Source organism: Oxyura jamaicensis, chromosome Z, assembly GCF_011077185.1.
Source record: "Oxyura jamaicensis isolate SHBP4307 breed ruddy duck chromosome Z, BPBGC_Ojam_1.0, whole genome shotgun sequence".
Taxonomy (NCBI): Eukaryota; Metazoa; Chordata; class Aves; order Anseriformes; family Anatidae; genus Oxyura; species Oxyura jamaicensis.
Genome location: NC_048926.1, coordinates 28,658,238 through 28,683,029, shown reverse-complemented (window position 1 = coordinate 28,683,029; position 24,792 = coordinate 28,658,238). Strand labels below are relative to the sequence as shown.

Here is a 24,792-nt window from a genome sequence, read left to right as displayed (position 1 = left end):
GCAACTTACTGCCTGAGAAAGTAGGATCAACATGAAAAATAAAAAATTTGTTTAAAGAAAATAAAGGAAAATAATAAACATTATCATTGCCTGTCTCACAAAGAAAACTAAAATTAACACCTATTTGGTCACCAAAGTGGTGGTGTCCTACGCCCTCTTGTGTTTCAATGATATAAAAAGAACCTGATTTTTACTCAAGACTGAGCTTCTCCTTCTGAGAAGCTTCCCATACTGCATGTACTCCTTTTTCTCTATTGTTTGCTTTAGTTTCTCTTCAAAGAGGCTGAAGCTTCACTAGAAGTCAGATTAACTCTGTGACTCCCCAGTAGCAAAACCTAAACTCTGTGACACTCCACACTTCACAAAACAGACCAACTTCAAAGTGAGACTCAATCTGTTACTTTGGTTGCCCTTCCGGGACCATTCCTGGGAGCGCTGTCTCCCCTGAGATCAGTTTTAGATTCCCCTCCACACTTCTGGATTCTGTTTGATGCGTTTGATACCAGCAATTTAATGAACATGTATGTAATAAAGTAGTGATAAATATAGCCTATTGTAAGTCTATTTGCTGTTATAATATCGGTAAGTTTGTAACCCATAAATATTTTCACTGCCACAGTATTATTAAATACGTTTGTTGAACCTGTAATTATCACCAAGCCATATCTGCTGCTATCTTACTGATTTTCCTGCCTCAAAGTGTCTATTACCACTAATTGCTGCTACTATTAATTGGCACAATATCCTTAATATCTGTTATATCTAACAGCTTTTTATCCACACACACACATATATATATATTTGCCTTATTAATCACAGTATTCTTGCTAGCGTTGGTTTATAATAAACAGGAATCTTTAGTAAACAAAGCCTCCTGTCCTTGTGTAGCATGGAATCCCATGAGGTCACTGTTGTGATCCATATATACTTGCAGATCAGCTACAACCCCTCTCCACACCTTTTGAATCATGACAGACCCTTCAGGGTCAGGATCTTCATGTCTTAATTTTAAGTCTAAGATTTTTTTCAAAATTTTGTAACAATTATTTAATTCACCACTAAAGCACTGAATCAAACATACTTAGTTTGAACTATCTGAACCTAAATCCATGACTTTTTAATAAATATATAAATAATTGTGTTACTTGGAATTACCAATAAAACCTGCAAAATATGAACATTAAAGATGTTAACTTTATTCAGCACAAAGCCCCCATACAGCCTTTTCTACTATATATTTTAAAACAGGAACTTGCTTATGCTCTGAGTCAAGGTTATTAATAATCTGAGTAAACTATTTCCCTTTCCTCTCCCCAGTTTCCAGTTAGGCATTTGCAGCATATATGAAGAACAACTTCTATGAACTGAATGCAGTTACAAAACCAGTTATCTTTCCTGTTTGTATTATTCTTAAAACACCTAGACACATGCTATTACCTTCCCTTCCTTCCTTATGAAAAAGGAAGAAAATATCACATAGGATATGAGCTTGTTTTTTACTGCATTACTTGTCACTATCTATATACGTGTATTTAATGACACATACCTCCTCTTCATATTCAGAACCACTTTCATCTTCACTGTCTGACCTGGGAGCAACTTCATAGCTGTAAAGAGCACACAGAATATGGATTACAGATAATAAAAGGATGAGGGATTAAATTCAATAAGTGTCCTACTCAGGTTACATATACATACAGTACATTAAAATGAGAATGGAAAAGCAAAAGAGAAAAAAGAGTAACTAGGACAAGCCCATGAAAAAATACAAAAGCAAATTGAAAGAAATAGCCCATTTGTATGCTAACTACTTACCCAGGGTTCATTTCCAGCCAAGCATCCAGTTGACTTGCTTTTGGTGCTTCTGGTCCAAGAAGAACTTTGCCTGTTTCAGTGTGAGTCACTTTGACTGGAAGGTCACTCATCTGACTGCTCTCATCTATGGGCTAAGAATTCAAATGAAATTTCATACCACAAGGCTACTAAATTTCATCCTTGTCACGCATAATGAAAAGAACAAATAACATCTTCAAAACTACAAACCCAAACAAGCATCAGAGTTTCAGTAGCAGACACAGCTTCCCATACGGCTACCAAGCCACACTGACTCACAGTATTTTTGTGTGCAAATTATCTTTATGTTACGTACACAAATATAACACAGTATCCCAAATAAATTAAAAAGAGAAGCATTGAACAGAAGAAACTGTTGATATTTATAAAAGAAAACACAAGGTATGTATCCATACAGTTGTTTAATTCCAGTTGTTTATACCAATGCACATCTGCAACAAAAAACATACATCAACTTTATAAACTTTTCTCCTATATGGAGAGATAAGGATGTAACAATGTCACAAACTTTTTATATAAAGAAGATCCATTTAAAAGATTTGGTGTCCTGACTTCTTCAGTTATACCCATAAAGCATCTGCAATCTAACTCCAATGATCTAACATATCCAAATACAGATGAGCATTTTTTTTTATTTGTTTAATCACAGAATTTCTACTTTAAAAATTCTTTGCTTTCTACTACTGCTTCTACTAAAGCATTCTGTCCTAATTTATATGAACATGAAAAAATAATCTCGTTATAAAAAAGTGACTGAGTGTAAAACATGCCTCCTTTCCACAAATTCCAAAAGTTATAGCAAAGTTACATGTATTTTCTTTCTACAATTTCAACTATATTAAAGGATTTTCCATAGCTCTTTAACATCAGAAAAAAATGTCAGTTGGAAGTATAAAAAAATGAAAAGTAAAATAACACAACATTCTGAAATATTTATATAAAAATAAAATGGAAAAGAAAAACAGCATTAACAGAATAGCTCTGAGGCAGAATATGCTGGATTACTGCAAAAAAATGTTATGCAAAGAATTATACAGAAAAGATATTCATTTTATTTGCTTGAGTAAGAAAGAACATTCAGGTATCTTAAGTCATCATAATACTGGGGCAGTGATGCACTGGAACAGGTTGCCGAGAGAAGCTGTGGATGCCCTACCCCAGGGAGTGTTCAAGCCCAGGTTGGATGGGGCTTAGAGCAACCTGGCCAGGTGGAAAGTGTGCCTGACAATGGCGGGGGGTTGGAATGAGATGATATTTAAGGTCCCTTCCAACCCAAACCATTCTATGATTCTATACTATAATCTATCCTAAGTCTGACAGATAATTAACAGTGTCAATAACGCATTTTCTTTTTAAAGAAAAGCTAGAATGTATTGTGTTTACTACTACATTTTAAAAAGAAAATTACAGCTACACATGGGTTGCAAGAAAAACATTTACTTTTAAGCATATAAGAAACCCAAGAGGCGTTCCTCATTGATACATTCAATACATTTTTATTTCAGTTTTCTGAAGAGAAACAACCTTAGCATGAATGTTAATGTGGATAGTTTTTTTTTTTTTTCCTAGTTAGAAACAACAGATCTTAGAGCATTTATGGCTATGATTTATTGTAAAGCTATCTCAGTGGCACTCATCACATTAACAATCACTGTAGAAGTTGTAAAATCATAAAATTCATACCTCTCCATCAGGACCAAGACCAGATGCCATTCCTTCTGCATTTTCTTCAGCCTTCTAAAAGAAATGAAGAGTAACATGGTCAGATCATCAGTATATAGAGAATACTTCCCAGAATCACAGAATCATCTATCAACTTGGAGGTTGACAGAGACCTCCAAGATCACCTAGTCCAACCTCTGACCTAACACTATCAAGTCCTTCACTAAACCATATCACTAAGCTCGACACCTAAATGTCTTTTAAAGACCTCCAGGGATAACCAATATTTTTTCCTTGGATTAATAGGAAATAGACACAACTCAAACACACCACCACAAAAAAGCAGAAAGCATCAATATTTTTCATTGTGCAAAGCCCAGATCCTGCTGTGAGAGCAAGCATTTACAACCTCAGTTAACAAGGATTTTTGGAAAGCAGAAGCATACATTTCAAAGGAGATGAATGTAAAAAATAACAGATTTTTTGCAGCTGTGTTTTGGGCAGTATAAAGATTTCTTTAATGTACATAGCAAAACCGATTTTATAAAAGTAGGTAATTCCACAGTAAAAGGACAGGAAAAGCTCCTACAGATAAAGGTGAAAGTTTGCATAGCAAGTTCAACTGGCCCATCAGATGAAAATTTCATCTGTTCTATTTTTTTTTCCATCTATGACTAGGTAAGTAAGTGGGACACGAGCTGAACAGGAGGCTGGAGACAGCAGGTGCAACTTCAAGAATGTAAAAAATAGAAAAAATCTATCACAAAGATTTCCCAGAACTGTGTCCCTGAGAAAACATGGACTCATCTGAAATTTTACTCTCTCAAGAACATATGGTACACTTGGACAGTATATAACGTGAGCCTTTTTCACCATCTACTTCCAAAATTGTGATTTCTAGGAGAAAATCCTAAGACCTCTCTTCTCTCATTTCTCTTTTAAGTATGAAAAACTTAACTATAGGTATTAGTAAATTAATCTGCACTTTATATGGATTATGAAACATACATGGAAATGTATTAAGAATAGGAAATACTATGTAAAGACCAGGAAAATGACAAGGCAGCCACTAACTTCAATGAGTGCTGCAGCCATGCAACAAAAAAAATCATAGAATAAGTAACTCTTTAAAAAAGGATAATATTTGTGTGCACTCCTATATTCTTGACAGGTGACCAAAAGCTTTATGGAGAGCATCATCACAAGCAATAAGTTGCAGTTGATCAGTACAGAGATCAGATTTTTTTCTACTAATTTTCTGTTAGTTTTCAAGCCAGGAAGAGGCCTGGATTTTTATGAGCACTGCGTATTTATGGCACGCACACACTACCATGTTACTTCAGAGAAGGTAAATTATGTCTTTAATGGCATTGTTGGAAGATGCTTTATTCCTCATACATACTTCAGCTAAACTGAGCATCACAGAGGCAAACAGCCCAATAGATAGTCGAATTCAAACATTTTATTACAGTAGTGCATGTACACACCCCACTTTCTCAGTAAGGACCATCTCTACTGTGAATTCTGTACACTAAATCAGGTCTGTTCTCACAGGCACTGTGGGTCAAAAACTCCATTTAAATTACATCTTAGCTGTGGAGGCATGGGACTGTGTCTATATATTAACAACATACTCGGTAAAATTACAGGCATTTTGAAGAGTGACAGAAGAAAATAGAGTATTTCTGAGGTCATTCATCTCCAAAATTACAAGTTGTTATATGGTGGTATTTATTAGCACATTTAGAGTGCTGCCTGTAAACAATGTAGATATGTTTATATTTGTATTAATAATTAGTAACAAACCAGGCACAGAAAAGGATTATAAAAAATCCTCTAACCCATCCTGCAAGAAATTAAAGATATTTATAGGTCACAAAATGGCAAATCATTGTTTAGTTATCATTTCACACACAACATAAATTTTTCAAAACTAACACTGTTCAGTTTCCACAATCAGCCTCTCTGACATCGTCAAATATATTTAGTATGAACAAAGATTTTCAATTAAATGGTAAGAATGCACAATGAACATGCTGCTGGCAGAGTATCTTTTTATTATAAACCTACCCAAGTTCTTCCTAGTTATTTGCAGTGGTCCTACAAGATGGACTGAGCCAAGTTCAGAATAAGGAGGCCTAAGGAAGTTATCCTGCATGTAACAACTACATAAACGAGCCTCTTTTAACCTTCTCACAACTTATTTTGGATCTATTGGATCCATTTGAGTACTTTAATTTTAGTTTACACATCTGGCCCAATTCTGTCTTTGGAAAGTTTATTAGCAAATCATTGTTAAGAACCCACAATTTTCTAGTCTTGCCTCCTCGTCTTCTTGGGAATTAATGTTAGCAAATTTCCTATCCAGTTCAGTGGAGAAACTAGAGTTCACTCAGTGTTAAGAATTAGGCAGTGTAGATGACTTTACACACTCTGGTATGTATACGACTACTGGTGATCACTATATTAATCAACATTAAAAATGTATTTGAAGAAGACATGGCTTAAAGATGTCAGATATAACTACTTGCCTTCTTTCTTCTCCTCCTCTTCTTCTTTTCTTTGGCTGCTTGTGCCTGCTTATGTTCCCATACCAGATTAGTCAAGTTAGCCACATACTCATCTGTCTGCTGCAATAGGTAGGCCAGGCGTCTATCCTTCTTTTGGTCAATCAGCTTACGGTAGCCTTCTTCATCTTCAGCCTAGAAATACAAAACAAACATGAGCCATGACAGAAGTGCTTTTGAATGCCAACAACTCCTCTCTCTATAATCATGGGTATGTCATTACAATCTGTGTAGGTAGACAAGTAGATGGATAAAGAAAAGACTGGATGACCAGGCCCAGAGTCTCATATGCTTGGGATTAAGGGTCATATCCTACCTGGAAGCCAGTAACAAGAGGAATACCACAAAGTCTACCTGGGACATGTGTTTAACAGCTGTCAGTGACCCAGATTAACAGATGAAAGACTTGACAATAGTCAAGTTTTCAGATGACATAAAACAGGGGATACCAGTTGATATGCTGGGGCTGGCTGCCCTTCAGAAGGACCTGGACAGGCAAAATAAATGGGCCAACACAAACCTGATGAAGTTAAAAGACAAGCAGAGTCCTAGAGCTCCTGACAATGATACAGGCAGGTGAACAGCTCCACTGCATCCATCCATGGATGTCAATTTATTCTGAAGTGGATTTGTCAATGTGGCCTGACAGTAGAGAAGGTCAACAGCACCCTGGACTATATCACCATGAATGTTACCAGTAGGGTCAGGGGAAGTGATTATACCCTCCTCTGCTTGTTCCTCATCAGACCACTTGTAAATACTGCTTCAAGTTTCCCTAGAGTGGAAGAGACCTTGACTGAAGTTGAAACTGTGGAGGCTCAGACTGGATTTTAGGAGACACTTTTTTTCCCCAGTCATGCAGTGCAACAGAGGCCCAGAGAAGTTAGATCTTAGAGATTTTTCAAGACATGATTGAAAGAAGCCTTAAGAAACCTGGTTTGACCTTCATGCTGACACTGTTTTGGGAAGGGCGTTTGACTAGAAATCTCCCGAGTTCGTAGTCAGCCTGAGTGACTCTGGAATTGAGGGATTCTATAATTCTAAACATATCCTACCCTCATGGAATCATTGGAAAACCTACAACACTTGTTAAAACAAAACAAAAAAAATCATGGAAAAAAACCCTCCACATGAAGGAAATTACAATGTCCTAGAATCATTGAGTATCCTGGAAGGAACCCACAGAGATCATACAATTCAACACCTGGATCCACACAGGATGACCTAAAAATTAAACCATACATCTGAGAGAATTGTCTAAATGCTTTTTGTACTCTGGCAGCCTTGGTGCCATTACCATTTCCTTGTGGAGCCTGTTCCACTGCCTGACCACCCTCTCTCAGTGAAGAACCTTTTCCTAACAACCCAAACCTCCCCAGCTTCACTCCATTCCCTCATGTCTTGCTGCTGGTACCAGAGAGGCAGAGCAGAGTCTGCCTCTCCACTTTCCCTCAGGAGGAAATTGTAGGCTGCCATGATGGCCCCTTGTCATTCTCTAATCTGAAAAACCAAGTGACCTCAGCCACTCCTCATACATCTTGACCTTCACCATCTTTGTTGCTCTCCTTTGGATGCTCTCTAGAAGTTCTGTCTTTTGCATATTGTGGCATCCTAAACTGAATTCAGTAGTTGAGGTGAGGCTGCACCAGAGCAGAGCAGAGCAGGACAATCACTTCCCTCAACCAACTATCAACACTGTGCTTGATGTACCCCAGGATACGGTTGCCCTCTTGGCTGCCAGGGCATGCTGCAGGCTTATATCCAACTTGCCATCAAACAGAACCCATTTCTGCAGGGCTCCTCTCCAGCCTCTCTTCCCCTAGCCTATGCATTTAGCCAGGGCTGCACCATCCCAGGAGCAGAATTCAGCATGTCCTCTTTTTAAATTTCATACAACCGGTGATTGCCCAGCTCTCTAATCTGTCAAGATCTCTTTGCAAGGCCTCTCTCTACCCTCAAGAGAGTCAGCTACTCCTAATTTAGGAGGCATCTGTAAACTTATTTAGCATACATTTGAGTCCTGCATCTTTGTAATTTGTAGAAATACTGAAGACAACTAGCCCTAAAATGGCACCCTAGGGAACCTGACTAGTGACTGTACTGTACTGAAACACAGATACTTGGTAAATCTGTGATGTCTTTTCAAAGACATGAAGTGCAGGTAACCCATATCCAGAGAAAGAACATGGAAGCTGGATGCTGAACTTGTATTTGGTCATTTTTCCAGTAAGATTAAGAACCTTTTCTTTAAGGTGTCAAAAGGAAATTTTCTTTTCAGTAGATTTCCTATCACCTTTGTACTCTAGTGGTTTTTCATCTTTAATACAGACCACTATAAGACAAAGGGTTCATCATATCAGCTGCATCTCTGAATCATTCTGGCAACTTCGCATATGTACATGGTGCCATAAGGATACAAGTTAGGGTTAAGACATACCATAAAATATTATTTTTATGTGCTGTGAAGACACAATGCACTGTCTGAGCACATCAGAAAAACACACGGAAAGCAGCACGGACACTACTGTCAATTTTAGCCAAAACGAGACCAAAGAGGTATATAATTCTGTACTAAAACAAACATGAAGTATTTTAAAAGAGTGCACTCTTGGAGACACAAACAATCTCTTGCCTTTCTGGAAAGATACCAAGACTGCAAAAAGCTGCAAAGGACAGCTGTAGTGTTCAAATTCAGCCTGTAAAACTGGTCATAAACTTCTGTTGTAATGTTTAAGCCATTGCTCAGAAGCTAAGCTTTTACAACTATTATTATTATTATTATTATTGAACACATAGTCATTGTAATCTGGCCAAGGTACTTTCTTCACACATTCAAGCTTATCTTGACAGTTTCCTTTTAAATCATACCAGTGACCATTCTTGCATGTAATATATACTAATATTTATGAGCTGTGACACAATCATCATCTCTAAACACAGTCAATGAAGGACAATCTGTGGAATGAATTCAAAACTGCTGAGAATATATGTGAAGAGTTTTAGGCACAGAACATTTTCACTACATCACACTACACCAAGGGCCTGAGCAGGCATAATGTTTGTAAAAACCTCTAATACACCTCTGAAAATTAAAAACATACCACAAGTAGACTGAAACTAAATAGGCAAAGCAACTCAACATACATAACCTACAGTTTTGGAGAATTAAAATGACCAGTAGGGGCAAGTACTTCTGAGCGGAAACCCCCAGACTGAAAATGCCTATCAAGATCTTTATATATGTTAAGAGATTAAGCAAAGGCCTTGGCTAGGTTGTTTTAGGAGAAAGCACTGGTATTCTAGAAGCATTGGTATCCCATGTCATTTCTGGACATTCAGATCACCTTCATTTTTCAGCAGTGGACATCATCATTATTTACTTTATCGTATGTTAGACTTACTTAAGCTCAACCTCAAAAACAACATACTAAAGTATTTCTAAAACATCATGATTATCTTTTAGTCAGTTAATTTTTCTTTTCTCTGTTAACATTTTAACAGCTGAAGTACATAGACTGCTGGTAACTATCTCAAATTACAAAAGTGCTCGACAATGTTGATTAGTATGTAAATTTCAGAAATACTCTATGGTCTAAACATTTGTTCTTCTCTTATGCAAGTCCCTTAATTACATTTTGCATATGCTTTCATTTCTAAGTTTTTATCATTTTTATGTTTAATCATTTCTATATTTTGTTTTGTTATTTTTAAAAGCAAACTGCTCAGTCTTAAATTCATGACGGGAATAGATTTTGAACAGGGAATAGAGCTTTATTTTCTTTAGATGCTTACTTACTTTTTTTTACTAGCTCTGTTTCAAAGAAAAAGTCAATTCCTATTCAGTTCTACGCTAGTGAAGTGTTAATAGTGTTACCAAAGAGCTAACCAATGTTTTGAAGATATTTTTCCAGTCCCAGTTGCTCATACACTTGCCCATGCACATTAATCTGTCTACACTTTATATTCCACAATTATTTTAACTTCAGAAATATAGGCAGCCCACTCATCAATCCCACAGTGTTCTGACAAGACACAGTTACACACAAAATCATTTTACTGTGTCTTAAAAAGGATAAAACTGATGTTGTGCAGGTTCAAAAAAGAGAAAACTATGAAAGAGCATGAAGCAGTATGGTCCTGGAGCATTAATGGGTAGAACTGATTGCCCTTTACATTCAGTATTGCTATGAGTTATGTATTTTTGTATTTGAAATCAGTTTTATGTAAAAGTTGCTGAGAAATGCCATGAACAAGATAACCAAATGGAATCTTCAAAAACTCTAAGCCAAGAAAAAAATACAGTATTTATATAGTGGGCAAATATCCCTGCAGTTTTGTAAAAATGTTAATCTAATTAATTTCATATACTAAGTGATACTGTACACTAGTGACTGTGCTAAGTTTTCAGGCTGATAGAAAAAACAATTATTCTTGTCAGAGAACTTCAAAAAAAAGTAGCTATAGGTTAAAGTGAACAGTGTCATCATCAGAAATAAACATAATCAAAGTGCAGCGGTTTTATACTTTTTGAGTTACAGAGGATTTACTCTGCAAACGAAATAGGTGGTTGTTTGAGACAGGATATGAAACATTAAAAAGGATAGAGTATGTGATTTTAGATACACATTTGTGATTTTAGAGGTACACAATTGTATCTCTCCCTCCACTCCTTACCATTAGTCTTCTCATTCTTTCTTTCTCAATTCTCTCTGTTTCTTTCTTCTGCTCACGTTCGGTGTTAGCATGCCAAGTTGCCACAGCTTTAGAAAGTTTCTGAATTTTCCCAGCCACTGACCGGTGGTATTCTTTGAAATCTTTAGCATGCTGCAATATACTATTGAGGTATTCCTAGAAAAAGAAACAAGTTAGTACAGATACTTCGACAAAGCATATGATTTGAAATCAGGAATATAGAAGTTATAATCTTATTGTTTTCCTATTGTTTATTTCATGATTTGGAGTTTTTTTGTGTCTTAAAAACTTGAAAGGTGAATACGTAACAGGAAAGATCATCACAAGAAAGCAAATTCAATTTCTGTGACCAGACAAGCAGTTAATAAGTTAAAATACCTGATGCTTCTGTCTACGCTTCCTCTCCTGTTCTATCTTCTGCTGCTTCTCAAGCTTTTCTGTCATACGGGCCTCCCTCAAAGTCTGGCGCTTGCTTCGCTTGTAGGCTTTGGAGTTCAGTGCTGTCTCCAGTGTTGTGTCACGACGCATGCAGGCTACCACCTCCTGTCTCAACTACCAATGAGTAGAAGTACCAATGAGTGAAAAAGAAATAATTAAACAGACAGTTTTGATACATGGAAAAACAACCATAAGCATTGTTATGGCAGAGTAAAATAATAACAGTCCAGAAAATGCCCCAGCTTCTATTTTCCTTATTATAGTTCTACAAAAAAACAGCGTCTATACAGTTGCAGCGGATATATCTGTTTCCCTAAACAAATCTTAAGCCTCCACAGGATGGCCAAAAGAGTTCATCATTCTTAATCATAATTTTTTCCTTCTTAACAAAATAGCACAAATCACTGTTCTGTTGCAATGAAAGAAGCTAGCCAAGATGTTACATCATTCAAATAAAACATGAATGAACAACATATATAACACACTTTCTAGAGCTGGAGCTGAACAGAATTGACAACTCCTTTCATTGTCAGCTGCACAGGAGACGGCAGGGAGAGTGAAACAGTAAAGGCTTCAAACAGTACAGCCACAGTCACAGCACAGCAGCAGGGAGAGCCTGATGTTTCACATTTAACCTCCGACAAAACTTCATTACGAAGGAGTGCCAGGACAGCAGGAAGAAAGACTCAGGCATCTTAGTACAACTACTGGCAAAGACTTCTGTCAGGAAGTATTTTTGCTTGACCTGCCATATCACATGTTTAGTCCTCCACACTAGCTGAAAAAACCTACAGCAAGAGGCCCAGAAGAATCTGGCACTGTGTTTCTTTTTCTGAAATTCATCTGCTGATACATACATTCAAGACCAAACTTCTGTTTTATGTATGATCTTGTTAAGTGTAATTTTCAAAGTCTGTGCCACAGTGAGAATTCTGAAAACAGATCATAAGAAATACCACACACCACCACCATACAATTCTTCCCAGAGCAAGGGGACCCATGAACAAGTATAAAAAATGTCCAGAGGAAGATGTCTACTGGGATTTGTGTTGAAAATGGATTTGCAACCTGTTCTGCTTGTTTCTTCTTGTGCTACTGTCATTTTCCTTATAAAAAGGCACGGTTCTATGGTTACATTTTAGACTGGGAAATGAAGCAGGAGGGAGAAAGAATTCTTGTGCATTTTTAGTAATCAATCAATTTCTGTGACATACTTGTCAGTCAAGTTTGCTCACATACAAAATCTCTTGCTTAGATTCAGTATCGCTGTAAAGATCTCATGCCAATTCATCCTGTGTTACACATACATATTTTACTATAATCTCTGACAATTTTCCTGAAGCAAAAGGAATTACCTGACGCTGGAAATTCAGTAGCCTAAGTGCTTTCAACTCCACTGTTGCCTTGGTTCGCAGATCAGGGGGCAGAGAACCAGGCAAGTTCTCCAGTTCCTGGATTCTGTGAGCAATTCGAGCCTGAAGCCTAAGTGAATACAAAAACCGGTAAGACATCAGGAAAAATATTTAAATAGATATCAAAATGACACAATTAAAATAGGCATTTTATCTCAGGTATTTAATTGGCTTTTACCACTTGTTTCTAAACTAAAAGATTTCTGCTGAGATGGAGATTAGGTATCCTTTTTCATAAATTGTCAATTAATAAAAATACTCTTCAGCCTCTCTTTTAATTTTGACCAAAAGGACATGCGAGAAAAGCAACTTAGAAACTGCATTTTAGTCATATATCCAGGATTCTGTTTTCAGGCTTCTTTGATGGGTATTGTTTTATGCACTCTACTTTTGCAACCTCCTTTTGCATTCATTTGCAAATTCAACAGAAAGTGAATAATGGACAAGCCATAAGGACCTTGTTTTGTTACGTTTTTCACACTGAAAGATCACAGAGCTAACAGTTACATAGGTTTTGTGGTTTTATTTACAATGAAGTATTTTTGTGAACTGTAAATTTTGCAGAAGCATAAAAAAAACAGACCCCAAAATTTTAAGTCATCCAAAAATTGCATGCAATTCAACTGATTCAGTGCCCTTCGTTTCCCAAATGCATGAAGAAAGAGAGAGAGAGAACAAAATGGTGAGCACAAAAGAGCAAGGAAAAGTGGGTGAGCAAGGAAGAAAGAGAAAGGGAATAGGAAAGACAGCGAGAAAGAGGGAGATAAAGGAAACAAGAAAGAGAAAGAAAATGGAATCCTTCTCTCCCAAAATCAAAAAACCTAAAGCTGAAGAATGGAAATATCTTTTATCTCCCTATACTGCACAGGACTCACAAAAATCTCCATTTTCTTTATTTTCACATCAGATCACATTAAGAACAGTCCTCTGCTGCAGTTCTTCTGTGATGAGGACTTTTGAACTGCTGTGAAGGCAGAAAGAAAACACTTTCTATGGAGCTTTTTTGCATATAGTGTTCTTTTCCATGTTTCCCCGGCCTTTCACTCCCTCAGCACTCCACATTGTGGTTTGTGCACTGTGCCACAAACTCTCATATACCTGACATGTAAGCCTTACTGCTGGAAAGTAGATCACACATCCGGCAAAATGGATGCACCTGATACATGGAGTTAGGATCAACGGAAAGGCCAACAAGGGAAGCATCCTGGTGGGGGTCTGTTATAGACCACCAAACCAGGATGAGGGGACAGATGAGGAGTTCTACAGGCAGCTGGCAGAAGTTGCGAAATCGTCAGCGCTTGTTCTTGTGGGGGATTTTAACTTCCCAGACATATCCTGGAAACACAACACAGCCCAGAGAAAGCAGTCCAGGAGGTTTCTGGAGAGCATGGAAGATAACTTCCTGACGCAGCTGGTTGGCGAGCCTACCAGAGGAAGTGCCCCACTAGACCTTCTGTTCACCAACAAAGAAGGACTGGTGGGAGACGTGCTAGCTGGGGGCTGTCTTGGGCAGTGTGACCACAAAATGGTAGAGTTTTCAATACTCGGCGAAGTCAGGGAGGGGATCAATAAAACCACTATCTTGGACTTCCGGAGGGCTGACTTTGAGCTGTTCAAGACACTGGTTGGCAGAGTCCCTTGGGAGGCGGTTCTGAAAGACAGAGGAGCCCAAGAAGGCTGGGCGCTCTTCAAGAAAGAAATCTTAATGGCTCAGGAGCAGTCTGTCCCCACGTGCCCAAAGATGAGCCGGCGTGGAAGAAGACCAGCCTGGCTGAGCAGAGAGCTGTGGCTCGAGCTTAGGAGAAAAAAGAGGGTTTATAATCTTTGGAAAAGAGGGCGGGCCACTCAGGGGGACTACAAGGATGCTGCAAGGCAGTGCAGGGACAAAATCAGAAAGGCCAAAGCTCATCTGAAGCTCAGTCTGGCCACTGCTGTTAAAGACAACAAAAAATGTTTTTATAAATACATCAACATAAAAAGGAGGACTAAGGAGAATCTCCACCCTTTACTGGACGTGGGAGGAAACTTAGTGACGAGAGATGAGGAAAACGTTGAGGTGCTTAACGCCTTCTTTGCCTCAGTCTTTAACAGCAAAACCAGTTGTTCTCTGGACGCCCAGTACCCTGAGCTGGTGGAAGGGGATGGGGAGCAGAATGTGGCCCCCACAATCCACGAGGAAATGGTTGGCGACCTGCTACAGCATTTGGATGTACGCAAGGTGATGGGGCCAGATGGGATCTACCCGAGGGTACTGAGAGAACTGGCTGAGGAGCTGGCCAAGCCACTTTCCATCATTTATCAGCAGTCCTGGCTATTGGGGGAGGTCCCACTTGACTGGCGGATAGCAAATGTGACGCCCATCTACAAGAAGAACCGGAGGACTGACCCGAGGAACTATAGGTCTGTTAGTTTAACATCAGTGCCAGGGAAGCTCATGGAGCAGATTATCTTGGGTGTCATCATGCGGCAGTTGCAGGGCAAGCAGGCAATCAGGCCTAGTCAGCATGGGTTTATGAAGGGCAGGTCCTGTTTGACGAACCTGATCTCCTTCTATGACAAGGTGACATGCTTAGTGGATGAGGGAAAGGCTGTGGACGTGGTCTACCTTGACTTCAGTAAGGCATTTGACACCGTTCCCCACAGCATTCTCCTCGGGAAACTGGCTGCTCATGGCTTGGACTGGCATACACTTCATTGGGTTAAGAGCTGGCTGGATGGCCGGGCCCAGAGAGTTGTGGTGAATGGAGTCAAATCCAGTTGGAGGCCGGTCACTGGTGGAGTCCCCCAGGGCTCAGTACTGGGACCAGTCCTCTTTAACATCTTCATCGATGATCTGGACGAGGGGATCGAGTGCACCCTCAGCAAGTTTGCAGATGACACCAAGTTAGGTGCGTGTGTCGATCTGCTCGAGGGTAGGAAGGCTCTGCAGGAGGATCTGGATAGGCTGGACCGATGGGCCGAGGCCAACGGTATGAAGTTCAACAAAGCCAAGTGCTGGGTCCTGCACCTGGGGCACAACAACCCCAAGCAGAGCTACAGGCTGGGAGACGTGTGGTTAGAAAGCTGCCTGTCAGAGAAGGACCTGGGAGTAGTGGTTGATAGTCAGCTGAATATGAGCCAGCAGTGTGCTCAGGCAGCCAAGAAGGCCAGCAGCATCCTGGCTTGCATAAGAAACAGCGTGGCCAGCAGCTCCAGGGAAGTGATTGTCCCCCTGTACTCGGCTCTGGTGAGGCCGCACCTTGAGTACTGCGTTCAGTTTTGGGCCCTCGCTACAAGAAGGACATGGAGGTGCTCGAGCGAGTCCAGAGAAGGGCTACGAAGCTGGTGAGGGGTCTGGAGAACAAGTCTTACGAGGAGTGGCTGAGGGAGCTGGGACTGTTTAGCCTGGAGAAGAGGAGGCTCGGGGCGACCTTATTGCACTCTACAGGTACCTGAAGGGAGGCTGTAGCGAGGTGGGGATTGGTCTATTCTCCCACGTGCCTGGTGACAGGACGAGGGGCAACGGGCTAAAGTTGCGCCAGGGGAAGTTTAGGTTGGATATTAGGAAGAACTTCTTTACTGAACGGATTGTTAGTCACCAAAATAGGCTGCCCAGGGAAGTGGTTGAGTCACCATCCCTGGAGGTCTTTAAAAGATGTTTAGATGTAGAGCTTAGGGATATGTTTAGTGGAAGATTTGTTAGTGTTAGGTCAGAGGTTGGACTCTGTGATCTTGGAGGTCTCTTCCAACCTAGACTATTCTGTGATTAGTATCAGAGTACCTACGTGCATAATGACTCATGTACAATCTGAAAAGCAACTAGAATCACTTGTAAAGTGGCAGATAACATCTGTTCTGTATCAGTACTCCTTCCCAAAATTCTGGTACAACTTACTTTTTGTCTTCCCCAAAGACTTCTGAAGTTCCTGAAGAAAAAGTATGTAATGCTATATAACTGCAGAAGATTAACTAAGTGCCCTCAAGAGAACAAAAAATTGAAGCAAAATTGGGTTAGTTAAGTTTTTCATACAGACTGAAATGTAAAACCTAAAGAGTTACTGTCCTAGCCAGAAAGAGTTTCATTAGAAATATCAGTACATTTTGTTCCTTTAAATAAGCTGTACTACACTGAAAAAAAAGTCTACGCTTTGCACAACTTCGCTTTAACTGGGCATTCCAATTATTGAGAAGACATTTTAACGCAACTAATGATGCAAAATTCTGAGAATTGTGGTTTCCTTGGAGATTAGATGTACTATTGTATATCCATACAGAAAAGCAGCCACAGCATACAAACAGAATACCATTAGTATTCTAAGACTATGATGGGTGCTCTGCCTGTTGATTATTCATGCATAGATGTAATCATCAATCACAACTATGATTTATTTCACTCCCCAGATAGCTGCCATGCTTCTGAAACAATTACCTAAAAAAGTTATAGCCAGATCCTGGTTTCACTGAATTCTTAGGAACTTTAGTGAGTGAAGCAGTCACAACCTTCCCAGACTCCCCTTTTGAGCTGTGGACTTAGTAAGGCAGCTGAATACTGCACATATTTTCAGTTTATATTTTTCTTCTTTTTTGCTGCATAGAGTATTCACTTATTGATTCTGTCAGAATTGGTTTGTTAGCCTAACTCTGGTAAGAAAATAGATGAAAGTGCGTCCTAAACATAAAAGTTTACGCATTATAAATTTAATTAAAAGCCAAAGTTGGGCTGGAGTTTGTATTTTTATTATCTAAATTATTAAAAAAAAAATCAAAATATACAACCTTCTTGAGATATGACTAAATATAATGCAAGTTTATTATGACTAAATATAATGCAAGTCAACAGGATTTGTAAAAGAATTTAATGGCAGACATCTCACCTCAAGTGAATGCCACAACTGCTTGAAGTGTTTTAAAATTACAGCCACCTTCAAATCTTTAAAGAGAATGACTGAATTTTATTGGACTATTCTTGTCTTCACGGAAAAATACTAAGTCAATGGAATTCAAGGAGAAGAGTTTCCCAGATGATTTTGCTAGGGCTTGAGGAATATAATCTTATCTTACTTAAATGATACATTTAATTAATCTTTGCAGTTCAGCAATTTATCCTCATCCATGAAGAAAGTGGCTAATGTATCTACACAGAAATCCCTTTGCAATTAAATGATGTACACCTCTTCCTCATTAACTGCGGTCAACTATAAAGGTTACTCTTGCACATTCCAGCAAGTCTGGAGTGGATGCCATACAGCAAGCAATTAATATACATAAATATAATTAATATACATAATTTTTCAGATAACAGAAATAAGATACTAACAGTCCACAGGACACAAAAACATTTTTTTACTTAATGATAAGATGGAAAAAAGCCTTTCCACATAGCAGAATAACTTTAAATTACACTGCATATAATTAGCTTTAAGGGATCATCTATTCACTAAGACTGAAAAGCAGCACTTATTTTGAAGAAAGTGTTAAGGGAAGTTTCATAAAAGCATGGTATGAATTTATCACCACAACAAGATTTTAAGGACCACAAGTTTAACAGCTCTCCACATATAAATACTTTAGAATTCTTACATTAATCAGAATTTTAAATATCTAGGTATCTTTTTATCCACCTTCAGTCAGTCATATAGAGATTTACAGCAATTAGCATACAATCCTTTCTTTAACACATGCTACAAATAGCTTCTTGGCACAACCATGTGAGTTTGACTCCAACATTAACTCTCTACTTTCTTTCTTTCTGTTAACTTATGCCAGAGACTTTTTTGAATAAATGGATCAAGGGTTCTCTGGGACAAGAAACAGTATGCTGATGTTACACCACATTCAAAGCTTTTTCAGACCCAGCAATATGTTAATAGGTCCACTACTGCTTCTCCATCTGCAGCAGTCTATTTAATACGTGGTTAATGGATAGGAACACTGTGCTGTACTTGCATGTGCCTAGTTGATAAATTGTCAAACAACACCCTAGTAACAAGGAAAGGAAAAAAGAATTGCTGTCACTGAAATAAATAATTAGATGTGATTTATTTAGTGTAATAGAAAAAAATAAAGTATTTTACCTTTAGAGCACTGTAATGTGTGCAAGTAAGACTAAATCTCTAATACAGAAACTATATAAATGATCCATAAAAAATGGAAGTGTGTACACAGTAGCGTGTATCCTCTACCAAAAGTCAGCTGTTAGCTGCTTAAGAAGAGTGTATAAACCACAAAGAAAGGCCAAATCCCCCAGTGATTAACTTTTATCATGAAGCTGATTAATTAGTAGTAAATGAATGTGAGACAGAATCCCAGCACTATACTTCACACCTTTAGTCCAGAAACACTATGTTTAAGGTCACAGAGTAAACAGCTTGTGACCTTCATGAATTCCTAACTTGATCAGATTCAGTGCTCAGACTCCCACAATGAAACAGCATGCCTTTTGGGCTTATGTATTTGAAATATAGATACCCAAAACAGCTATGTGTTAATTCCATATTTTCATGAAAAATGTGAACCCAGTTTTCTGGGTATTTGAGAGAATAATGCTTTATTAGAAAATTTAACTGCTCACAGATCTTAAGAGATAACTGTTTCATAAAGGTAGCGCTAACTTCACAGATTATCAGAATAAAAATACTTATAGAGGCTTTTTTCTACTCTCATTTTATGAAGGAAGTGTGCATACTTCATGTTTCTGTATCAAGCTTCCCTACATTAAAGCTAAGCCTAGCACCATCCAAAGCATAAAGGTTGTTACACTTTTTTTTTTTTCCCTTAAGCTTTTGTCTTATATTACTTACACAGCTTTAAGCAATGAAGATACTTCCAGAAGTTCTAAGCATTCTGGTATGTAAAGCTATATGAAATTCCAGCAGTGTTCAACATTAAAAAAGCTTGGATCACTGTCTAACCACTATTGTAAAAATTGAAAGTGAAAACCTACCACTGAATCCCTCTCAAACTTCCACCTCACTTACTCTGCCAAGATTAGGGTGTTTTGAACCTCGTGCATGCATATGCTGTATCTGCAATCAGTTCTATATATTAATTGTAACAACTTACTTTCTGCCACAGTTATTTTGCTTTCCTCCACTTCTGCATAATAAGTCATAACAGTTTGGTGTAAATAGTGCAATAAGGGCAGAGATGGATAGACGGAGAGAAAAATTTGAGGCAACTGATGCAGGAAAGGTTACACTATATTGGCCACACAATTCTTGGTTCAGGTTAGTAATACAAACATTCCTTTCCGAGCAACTGTGAAACTATGTAATGGTGTGTCCTACCAGTAAAAAAATAATTACCACAACTACATGCCACATAATTACTTAAGCATTATTTTACACAGAAAGTGAGAGCTTTTCTGGGATCAAGACCTGGATTCTGGTCATAGCACCACATCCTAAAACACTTTATGGTGCTTTACCTTCATGAAGTGAAGGTCTTCAAACCAGTTTCCAGTGAGATTGCCATTCCATTTGGTTACTTTTTCCTCACAAACTCATTCTTATAGTAACTGGAAGAGGTTTCATTAGTCCATACCAAACAATATGCTATGTGAAGTCTTTTCCCTCCAATTGATAATCTTTTATGTGCAGGTCAAGATCCTTCTGCCTGCAGATTCTGAAGGACAACTGTTGTTGTCTCAAGGGCCTTGTTGATAGGCAAAGGGCAGGAGAAGTCTCTTTCTAGTTCTGGAAGAAATGCTGTCCTCTACAGTTTGTTATGAATACAATTCATCAACTAATTAGGGCACTCAGGAGGCAACTTTTAAAGACCGTATTTCCTGGTAACCTTTTCTTTAATCCTGCCTGTGTCATCCTTAATATTCTCTTTAATCTTTGGTAGTCCAGCCAACACCATGATCACTAACAAAATTTGTTTTTGCTTTGGCCACTGTCAGCCATTTGACCTCCACTGCTCCCTTCCTTATTTGTTTGTAATTTTGAAAACTTACCACACTAAATTGGTTTCTCTGTAAATTACAAGGATTTTGATTTCCTAACTTCTGCTTTTTGAAAAATCCAAGTAACACAGTAACACAGCAGAGAACTTGAGCTTTTTTTAAACTTAGATGGTTTGCAATGATACTGACAGTATGCTTTGTCTAGGTTGTAACTTGAGGTGAAATTAAATTATCAATTTGAGTTTGATGTTTCTATACTTCTCTTTGACATGGTCCCTCTCTGGAAACTTGATTGTCACTATGATACTTGATATTAAAGACTATCTGTTGAGAAAGTACAAAACAACAATCTGCATAGTCATTTGAATCACGTTATTCACTTTTACCTATATTCACGCTCCTGAAGTATTTCAACAGGGTCTAATCCTTGCGGCTTCTGGATAGGGCTGATGCGATTCTGCTTTTGCTGCAGCTGAACGATGGGTGAAGGCTGTCCAGGTGGTGGTTGTGGTACAGAAGGTCCAGGCATGGCAGCAGCAGGCTGGGCAGCAGGAGGGGCAGGAGAAGGCCTTCCACTAGGTGGAGGTGCAGGAACCTTTTGAGGAGCAGTGGAGACACTCATATCTGGGGTTTGGCCTGAATCATAAAAAAGTAATACGTATATATAACATGTAATATGGAGTATAGGAAGAAATTCAAGATGGCTTCTGAAGACAAAACATGAAGCTAAGACAAACATACAAAACTACCAGAAAAGCACACACTGAGATAGACTTTACTCTGTGTTTAAAAAAAAAAAAACATATTAAAATGAAAGTAGACAACACATTGCAGGAATTGGTTGAAAGAAAAAAAAAAAAACACTTGAAACTTTATCATGAATATCATTATTTGCCCATCCATACTGACTTTTAAGTTTAGCATCAGAAAACATAAAACAGCTCTATTTGCACTAGGTGATCTTCAGAGCTCCCTTCCAACCTCAAGCATTCTGTGATTCTATTTCCCTTAAGATCTAATTCTGCTTCTTGTTTGTTGTCCTTGCACCATTTTAGAATACATCTATAATCACCAAATTATAGAATGGCTGAGGTTGGAAGAGACCTCTGGAATTCATCTGGTTCAATTCCCCTGCTCAACCAGGATTACAGAGCTCCTTGCCCAGGACAATGGCCAGATGGTTTATGAAGATCTTCAAGGATCTCCAAACTCTCTGGGCAATCTATGCCTAAGCTCAGTCATCCTCACAGTAAAGAAACACTTCCTAATGTTCAGGCTTATCCTCCTTTTTTTCAGTTTGCAGCCAATGCCTGTTACCTGTCATTGTATACCACTGAAAAGAGCTTCGCTGTATACTCTTTGCTCCCTCAAAAATACCTTCTGAGGTACCTATATAGATTTATAAGATCTCCCTGAGACTTCCGTTTCCTAGGATGGACAGTCCCAGCTCTACCAGCCTTTTCTCATAGGAAAGGTGATTCGGTTCTTCCATTATATTTGTGGCCCTTCAAATTAACTCCTCAGTTAATATGAATATAGTACTTGTCATTTACCGTGTTCAGCTCTGGGGTCCCCAACACAAGGACAAGGCCCTGTGGAAGTGAGTCCAGAGAAAGGCCACAAAGATGCTCAGAGTGCTGGAGCAGCTCTGCTATGAAGAGAGGCTGAGAGAGTTGGGGTTGTTAATCCTGGAAAAGAGAAGGCTCTAAGGACACCTTAGAGGGCCTTCCAGTACATAAAGGGGGCCCGCAGGAAAGCTTGGGAGGGAGTCTGTCAGACAGTGCAGTGATAGGACAAGGGGTAAAGGCTTTAAACTAAAATAGGGTAGATCTAGATTAGATATAAGGAGAATATTCTTTACTCTAAAGATGGTGAGGCACTGGCACAGGTTGCCCAGAGAAGCTGTGGATGCCCCATCCCTGGAGGTGCAAGGCCAGGCTGGATGGAGTTTTGAGCAACTTGGTCTGGTGGAAGGAGTCCCTGCCCATGGTAGGGGAGTTGAAATTAGATGATTTACTATGTGTCACGTATTTCAGTACATCATTATGTCAACAAGTCACCCATGCATTCAGATATGCAAAAAATTGTCACTGACAACAGACACAGTAACAATTAAGCTGTCACTTAATTGTCTGAGGAGTCATAGTAATTTAATGCTAGGAAAAACAACTACAAATTATGTTTGCAATCAACATAAACAAATCCAACATTCTGAAAACTAGATAAAAAAGACTCCTAGTCTTCAGAGATCACCATTTGTCATTGACACATCTGCTTCAAACTCCAGAAAAGGACCATAAGCACAAACTTTGAATTTTCACAGAATCATAGGGGTTAGAATGGACCTCTGGAGATCATTTAGTCCAAACCCCCCTGGGGAGCCCAGAACTGGACACAATACTCCAGGTGTGGCCTCATCAGGCCTGAGTAGAAGTGGGGGATAACCTCCCTCTATCTGCTGGCCACACACTTTTTAATGCACCCAAGGATGCCATTGGCCTTCTTGGCCATGGGTGCACACTGCTGGCTCATGGCCAACCTGTTTTCCATCAGGACCCCTAGGTCCCTCTCTGCAGAGCTCCCTTTTAACAGGTGAGCCCCTAACCATTACTGATGCATGCAGTTATTCCTCCCCAGAGAGGTTAAGACTCTACACTTGCTCTTGTTGAACCTCATCACTGCATTTCAGCTTAAAAAAAATAAGGAAAGACAGCAAAGCCACCAAAGGCCCCTATGTAGTCTCACTTTTCAGTCAATCATACAAATTGAACTGTAGAACACACACTACCATGAAGGACTTCATAATGAATGAAAAATAAATCTAAAGAAATAAACACAATCTTTAAAAATGCATCAAATAAATCCCTGTAACAGATAGGAAAAAAATTCTGTTCTTGCACTATCAAAAAGAGCAGTGAAAAAAGACAAACTCTAAGCAGCTTATACTTGAACAGGACAAATATATTATTATGGCATACTGGATTACTTAAATAAAACTATCCATCTAGTGATTTGATACACCTTCCAACATTTTTCAGTCACAGCATTTAAGCTAGATAGAAGGCACTGTGCTTGATAAACTCATACATATAACCTCTCAAGAAACACTTTTCACCCTCTTTATTATCCCACTCAAATTGTAAATATTTGTTGGGAGTATTCCAAGAAAAGCACTTCTACAACTGATTACATACTTCTTACATATTTCATTTCCTTTTTATGTGGCCCTAAGTAGCTGACTAATGACTGAGAATTTTTATGACATCAACTATCACAGTTATCTCTGTCCCCAGATTTACCCACAAGTAACAGCACTGCATAAGATTTCTAATGCAAGAGAAGCATGTGTTATTCTCACGTCTATAATATTATATTTCTTTTTAAATCTCTCTTAAAGCAAAAAACAAACCAACAAAACCCTCCAAACAATTTACTATCAGGGACTTCTAATTAATTTCAATACAATCCTTCTTTCACTCTACTTCCAAGCCATAAAATGAGCCTGTAAATCCAAACACAAATTATATGATTCAAAAGTTATCAAGTAGGGAAAAAAATGATATTCTGTTCATTAGACCTCAAAGACTACACTGTACTTTCAAAGCAACCCAGTTTAAAAAAAAAAGCCTCATTCTGCCATGTCTTGAATAGTTTTGTTTACAGTAACAAAGAATATATTTGAAAGACAAGCTTCCTACAATCAAGCATTCTGAGAACATAACTTAAGTAGATTTTATGGGTGTCCCTCAGGCAGCTTATATATTTCATTCTGATTATAAAAAGGTGCGTTATGTTCAGGCTGCCTAACAACTGCAATAATTTCATCTGGTCAATCACTCATGGATAAATAAATGGTTAGATTCTCCTTGATATTTAAGTCCTAGGCACAGTAAAGGTTACTCTATCTCTTCTGTATGACTTTTTACTTTCCCTTTTTTTTCTGCATCTTTTTTGTACTTTCTACCTACACCATTTAACTATAAGTCTGTGTATGACATAAAATTCGCATTATACTCTTCTATACCTTCACTCCAAGTTTTAGGGGTAATGGCAGCTGTATGTCCGGGTATTCCTGGAGCAGGCCCTGGTCCAGTTGCAGTACCACTCATTGCATGTAACCCAATACCTAAAATATGTCAGAGGAAATAAATGTATTGAGATACAAAGCATTTCCAAGCATGCAACAATCAGCTGCTTTCCAGCATGCTAGTCTATTCAGGCAAATAGAATTCTTATGCATTAAACATGGTTTTAAGAAGATTCTACTGTGAAAAAAATACAT

The 24,792-nt window shown here is 38.5% G+C and overlaps 1 protein-coding gene across 5 annotated transcripts in view; it reads right to left on the bottom strand.

Annotated features, from left to right (window-relative positions):
• Positions 1-24,792, bottom strand: part of SMARCA2 (SWI/SNF related, matrix associated, actin dependent regulator of chromatin, subfamily a, member 2) — a 120,748-nt gene that overhangs the window by 70,614 nt on the left and 25,342 nt on the right. For all 5 annotated transcript variants that reach the window (XM_035309099.1, XM_035309100.1, XM_035309098.1 and 2 more), the window contains 9 exons: positions 24,535-24,636; positions 20,897-21,146; positions 12,569-12,695; positions 11,154-11,327; positions 10,758-10,931; positions 6,048-6,218; positions 3,538-3,591; positions 1,816-1,946; positions 1,547-1,607 (listed from right to left, as the gene is read on the bottom strand). In XM_035309099.1, the coding sequence (XP_035164990.1) occupies positions 1,547-1,607; positions 1,816-1,946; positions 3,538-3,591; positions 6,048-6,218; positions 10,758-10,931; positions 11,154-11,327; positions 12,569-12,695; positions 20,897-21,146; positions 24,535-24,636 (1,244 nt within the window). The remainder of the gene's footprint in view (positions 1-1,546; positions 1,608-1,815; positions 1,947-3,537; positions 3,592-6,047; positions 6,219-10,757; positions 10,932-11,153; positions 11,328-12,568; positions 12,696-20,896; positions 21,147-24,534; positions 24,637-24,792) is intronic.